This window comes from Coffea arabica, chromosome 3c, assembly GCF_036785885.1.
Source record: "Coffea arabica cultivar ET-39 chromosome 3c, Coffea Arabica ET-39 HiFi, whole genome shotgun sequence".
Classification (NCBI taxonomy): domain Eukaryota; kingdom Viridiplantae; phylum Streptophyta; class Magnoliopsida; order Gentianales; family Rubiaceae; genus Coffea; species Coffea arabica.
This window is the reverse complement of record NC_092314.1, coordinates 9202748-9209621: the sequence shown is the minus strand read 5'-3', so window position 1 is coordinate 9209621 and position 6874 is coordinate 9202748. Positions and strand designations below refer to the sequence as shown.

The window sequence follows — 6874 nt, the reverse complement described above, 5'->3', positions numbered from 1 at the left end:
GAAGTAAGTGTTTTCTACAGTGAATGGAGAATAAGTCGTGGTCTTCTGCTAAATGAATCTTCTTGCCATTTAATATGAGCATGTTCTACTTGTTTGCTCCAACGCTTCGCTTGGATCGTTATTAGTCTAAAGCACTCAAGGCCTGTGGAAAGTTTACACTGACAACCTAGCCATAACATTCAATATCAAGACATTGTTGGACAAAAGGATCAGTGGCCGGCCTGGCTTCATATTTTCTGGGCATTAGCCAAATTTTCCTTACCCTTGGTTGATGTTTATTTGCGTAGAATACGGGCAAAGCCTTTTTACTCAGCTTTAATTAGCACTCTGAGATCTTATTTAAGGGAGATTCATTATGCATGGTTTAGAATAAGCTGTCTTGGTGCAAAACTATCCTATGAGATCATGATAGGATGTGGTACAGACACACTATAAAGAAGCTAAGACAATTAGTAACCAATAGGGTTGTTTTTGGCTCATCTTTTCCAAGAAATTATTTTCACTAAAAGGCCAGAATTATAAGTATATTGGATGTCCTTGCAGTCGTATAGACAGTGGCCTCCATTCATAGGCTTGGAGAGCAGGTGGCTAATCTAGAATCAAGAAAATAATACAAATGGAGGAATTAATACAAAATTGTGGTGTCAGTAAAGAGGACAAATTAAATAACTCAGAGGAATATAGGTTGTTCAACTCAAATTTTAACAAATTGTATACAATTAACAACCCAAATTTGGGCAGCCAATTCATAAGATCATGGTTCCCTTACAAAAAAACATATGAGGAGTCTAAAAATACTAAACAACAATTTTTCACCTAAAAATCTGAAAATTTTAATTTTTTTTTTGTGATAGATGAGCTAATTCATTTTTTTTTTTTTTTGTGACAAGGAAGAGGCCAAACAAGGGTTCTTGATGCAACATAAATTAGACCAAATAAATCAGGGATTTTTCCTAAAATCCTAACGACTACATGGACACTCGTTAAGACAACTAAATTACATCCAAATTATCATGTATGCACACACACTCGCATATATTAATGCTCTACATTTAGATATTTTCCCAAATAAGTTTTACTCTTACAAAAAGAAAAAACTGACATCCTCTTCTTCTTCTTCACTAGATGTTTTCAGATGAAGCTCAGAATTCCTCTGCCTAACAACAGGAAAGCAACCTAATCATGGTCCAATCGCCACAACTTTCCACGGCCATAAATACAAAACTTACTTGACATTACAATTATCATAATGTGAGCTTATAAAGTTGATCTATTTTTACATTCATGAATCTCGAAAACATGAGTGCATGCACAAAATATCTATTTTATGGTAGAGGCATTAATCAAGAACTAAAGTTACCAACCATAAGAGTACCAAGTCGTGTGAGCAGGTAAATTCTTATAGGAGTTGAATTCTACAGTGTTAATTAGAGAGAAAAAGAAACCAAAATTCTTCATAAAGCCATGACAGACTGCTAATTTCACGAGTTTGGATTAATTCCATTTGTTTCTTAAAAAGATTACTTCTTCAATCTTTCTATCCAAAAAAAAAAAAAAAATGATAGATGCCTTTCCAAGTTTGGTCCTCAAGCTAGACATTAATGCACCTAGTCTTAATGTAATGTTTTGATTAAACCAAAATTAAGCAAGAGCAATTGCCATATCCTCGTCCTACCAATACATTCCTTGAAAGTTGATTTTATATATGTAGGGTATATTGAAACGATCGAAAATTTTGGGGGTTTTGAAGCAATGTTAAAGCATTCAAAATGCTATCTAGTACTAAAGGTTTGGACTAAGACTAGCGGGCTTCAGGATGGAGGCTAAGGTATCCTAAGAGTCAGGTTTGTCAATTTTTGTGTTTGTGTGTATGCGTCTTTGTATCCAGTGTATTTGCAGACAAACACATTTATAATTACTAGTAATGGAGCACGTGCTTTGCACGTGAATATGATGCTTTTAGATTTTTTTTCTTTAAAAATTTCAGAAAATTAATTATTTTAAAGGACTAAATATAATTGAAAAAAAATGTGATATTTACTATTTATATTATTTTATATTTTTCTAAACTTAGTTTGCTCTAACCAATGCAAACATACAAACAATAAATCATTCTTTGTTCCAAGAGCACTTTTATTTTGTAATAGTATCGATATTTTTGCCTTATTTTGGTCTTTTGGTTAAATTCAGATGATCTAAATGCTCTTTTTTATGCCATTTGAATTTAAATTTTTAATTTTTTGAATAATTTATTGCTTCCCTTTAAGTCATTCTATGAATTGTTTATTAGTTTTAGTAAGATTTCTAATTATTATTATTTGTTTGCCAACGGTAGATTGTAAAATGATCTATAATGCCATTGTAATATAATAGCATATAAACATATTGAAATTCCATAATTCAAATTTAAATAGCTTAACTTTGAAGAAAAATATTTTGATTTGGTGAAATTTAGTTGTAGTTCTCATTGATGACATGCTTTATGATTATAAAGTTTATATGATTAAAATTTGTAAGACTTTAAGATTATTTATTATGTAATAGTCAAGCTGAACTTGGATATATTTTTATTCACCCGTAAAGTACTCCTTGAAATTGACATTTTTAAAAAATATTTTTTGGCTTAATTCACCATAACTCTAAGGGATGTTTCATTTTTGTAATTATTATTATGACTGTCATTGATGAATTTAATATTCATTAATACTGTTAGTTGTTACAAGAATATGATTGATAAAGTTCATTAAATTTAATCTTTATTGCAATTTAAATATATAAATTCCCAACATAAAACTCTTTGCCTACGTACCTTGGTACTCTATTTCCTATTATATTTTGTATTAAAGTTTTTTTGTACTCAAAGCTAATAAACGCATATTAAAACGGTGCTCTTAAGGCTTAATTTAGTTGCATCCAAAAAAAAAAAGACAAGTGGTACTTTTTAAGAGACTTATAGTACCAATTTATTATATTTTGTTTAATGTTTGAAGTACTCTCTCTAAACTTGGATTTTGTAAAAAAAAAAAAAGTTGTTCTTCTTTCTTTTGGTAAATAAAAGAGTAAGGAATCTTTCATTTTTGTAACTGCTAGCATGTTTGATATTATTTATTAATGATGAAATGCAACACAATTTTTTCATTTATTAGAGAGGAATGTAATTTTGGCATCACAAAAACTAATATCATTTTTTGTTACACTATTAACCACTAAGATTCTCCATATTATTTTATGATTCATAAATAAATTTGTTCTTACTTTTTCGATTTAATTCACTATAACTCAGGGGAATGTTTTTCATTCTTGTAATTGTTGGCATAATTGATATTAATATTGATGAAATGCAATGAATTCATTGTTCTTTTTTTTGGTTTAATTCACCAAAATCACCACAATTTAAGAAATGTTAATTTGTAACTATTAGCATAAATCTTATTAATTATTAAGAAAATGCAATGTAATCTTGTCCATTTATTAATGTCAAGGGTAATATTGGTATCACAACAATTAAGATTGATTTTTGCTTACACTCGCACTAGAGACTCATCATACTTTTTATATAGTAATAATAATAATAGATAGATAGATAATAGATAGATAGATAGATAATAGATCATCATACTTTTTATATAGTAATAGATAATAGATAGATAGATAGATAATAGATCATCATACTTTTTATATAGTAATAGATAATAGATAGATAGATAGATAATAGATTAAGAGAAGACATTAGGTAGAATGGGTGAAGGCCAAAGCAAAGCTCTACAAGAAGATGCAGTACTCAGTAGTCCTCCCCATCTTGTTTCTAGTTTCAAAACTGAGCAATGTTTGGTCTTTAATGCAACCGTCCTCAACGATTTTGGCCATTTTCAACAGCGCGTAACTTTAGTTGCATACAGAGTAACTTTGTTTGCATAACGTGTAATTTTAGTACAAAATTTTGCAGGGCTCACACACGGTGTTAAAATCAATGTATAACTTATGATTTGGACCGCACAAAATTTTTTGGCCAAATCATGACCATTAACTGTTTAGGCACGGTCATCAAAATGACCGTTCCTGCCCTTTGTCCATCTTTAATTCTCTCTGGTTCCGCCTCTATGGCAGAACTTTTCTGAGTGAATCTACTGAAATGGTATTGGAGCATTTAACGCCATATCCATCTAGAGGATGTGTCACAAAGCCTTGAACGCGAACTTAATTTTCTGATGAAATCAAACTCAAATCTTGATGTGATTTATTTAGCTTTCTTATAATCTTATTCAAGTTTGAATAGCTAAAATCAATTTTAGGACAGTTGCATAACAATTTCAGGCCTAATAATAGCCACTCCATCCGCATCTGCAAATACATTTTCATTGTATCTTATACAAAATACATGTCTATGTCCACCACACGCTACCTAGGTATCTCCCAAGTAGTTAGATATATATACTATATAGAGGGAAAGCAATCATCTTGGTGTTAACTAAAATGTGTCACTCAGTTTTTTTTTCACTTTAAAGGTGCCCTTATTGAAGTTTTGCAGGTCTCAAACTTTAAGGGCAGAATGACTACTGAAAACATTAATTTAAGGCGACCATAATCATACCTAATTTGAAAGCAACAATCATCATATGCTAGCTATTAACTTATATTCAACTGTGTTAACTGCCATGATTTTTACCCTTTGAAAACTAATATCTTTATATTAATTTTCAATTGAATGAATCTGTTAATATGTGAGTCTGCAACAATTACCAACCTGATTGAATGAATCTCTTTATCGAATGAATCCTTTAAGTATCCAGTAGCCCATTGCGAACATGCGGTACTCCATAGTCACTACAAGATGGACATGGGAATGGTTGCTTTATACATTTTGTTGGCTTTACTAAGCCAAGGAAATGGGCAACAGACACCTTTCAACGTAGTTGTTGCACAAAACGGCTCAGGCAATTTCACTACTATTGGAGAGGCAATCGCTGCCGCACCAAATTACAGCAGTGAAAAGTACTACATTCAGGTAAAGGAAGGATTCTATTTCGAGAGCATAGTTGTTGGAATAGAGAAGACGAACATCGTCCTCATTGGGGAAGGCATGCGGAGAACTATAATCTCAGGCAACAAAAGCGCTGGCGGTGGGTTTGATACAGTTTCCACATCAACTGTAGGTAGACAATTCAACCTTCTTCCAATGTCCATCTAAAGACTTTGAGATTCTCTCAACACAACATCAATGAGATGTCCTAACAAAATTTTTACGAGAAACATATGGAATTAGGCCAGACGTAAAATGTTAATGCCATACGTAATTGCATGTTTAAGTGCTGTACATTTTTCATCTAATGGGATTTGTTCCTTAAATTGTAGGGATATTCGGGAATGGATTCATGGCACAAGGTATAACTTTTGAAAACTCGGCTGGACCACGTATGAATCAATCAGTTGCATTATTGGCAAAAGCTGATAACTTGACCTTCTACAAATGCCGGTTTAGCGGATCCCAAGACACCTTATACACTGCAGAAGGAAAGCAATTTTTCAGAGACTGTATAGTCATTGGAACAATAGACTTCATACTAGGCGACGCTGCAGTTTTATTCCAAAACTGTGTGATTCTTGCCCGAAAACCATTACATGGGCAGTATCTCATCATCACTGCACAACAAAGACTGACTGGCGAAGAGAACACTGGAACAATCCTCCAGAATTGCACGATAAAAGCGACAAGAAATTTGCTGAAAGAAGAATCAAAATTCAAATGCTACCTAGGCAGGCCCTGGGGGCGTTATTCAAGAGTTGTAGTACTGCAGAGTTTCATAGATTCTGTCATCACTCCAACAGGTTGGGTTCCATGGCCAGGGGAACCAACCAATGACGTATTTTACGCTGAGTATGACAACAGGGGACCAGGGGCAAACAGGGCGCTAAGAGTACCGTGGTCTACCGCTATTACCAATGTTGCACAGGCATCTCAATTTACACTAAGAAGTTTCCTGCAAGGAGGTGATTGGATACCTTCAAGTGTACCCCGTTATTTAGATTTAATCCAAGATTCTACCAGTGTACTTCGTTGATTGTTCTGTCATACATGTACATTCACTAATAAAAGACAAATAGAGATAAAGACAATCTGATAATCTCAAGAGTTCAAATTCCTCACTCATACCCATATACGTACTGAACTCCTGTATTACCAAGATATGGAATTGCAAATAGGACAAATAGACAGTTTTATAATAAGGGTAACAAAAAGATATAAGCCAAAAAGGTTAACAAAAACTACATTCAACCAGTGGTGGAACTAAAAATTTAGTTTGAGGGGGCGAAAATGCATACACATATAAACTTGGGAGTCAATATAAAATTTTTTGAAAAGTTTTAGGGGATAAATAAGTTAATACATTTTACTAAATAATTTTTTTTATTCTTCACTTTTTAAATTGTAAGTTTATGTCTCTTATAAAATTTAGTTCCAACTTAGATTTTCAATTATGTTTTACTGTGAATCCATCATATGACCTAGACATTTTTCAATTTTCAATTTTTTTACTAAATAAATTTTTTTATTCTTCACTTTTAAGATTGTAACTTTATGTCACTTATAAAATTAAGTTGGTAAAATTTAGTCCCAACTTAGATTTTCAACTATTTTTTACCGTGAATCCATCATATGACCTACACATTTTTCAATTTTTAAAAGTGAAAAGGTTAGATCCTAATTGCAGTTAAACCATATTCATTTTTGTCCCTAAAAAAGTAGGATCTGACTTGAACTATATTCTTTTTTTTTTAATTGTGATCTGACCCAATTCATATTCATTTTTGCCACTAAAAAAGTGAGATCTAACCATTTATGTATAAAAAATGACTACATGTAAGTTACATAGTA

At 32.1% G+C, this 6874-nt stretch overlaps 1 protein-coding gene across 1 annotated transcript; it reads left to right on the top strand.

The window, feature by feature from the left end:
• The first annotated feature begins 4831 nt into the window (after positions 1 to 4831).
• Positions 4832 to 6059, top strand: LOC113735532 (pectinesterase-like). Its single transcript, XM_027262531.1, has 2 exons — positions 4832 to 5153; positions 5353 to 6059. Exons 1-2 carry the CDS (start codon positions 4832 to 4834, stop codon positions 6057 to 6059), a joined length of 1029 nt encoding a protein of 342 aa, XP_027118332.1.
• The last annotated feature ends 815 nt before the right edge of the window (positions 6060 to 6874 follow it).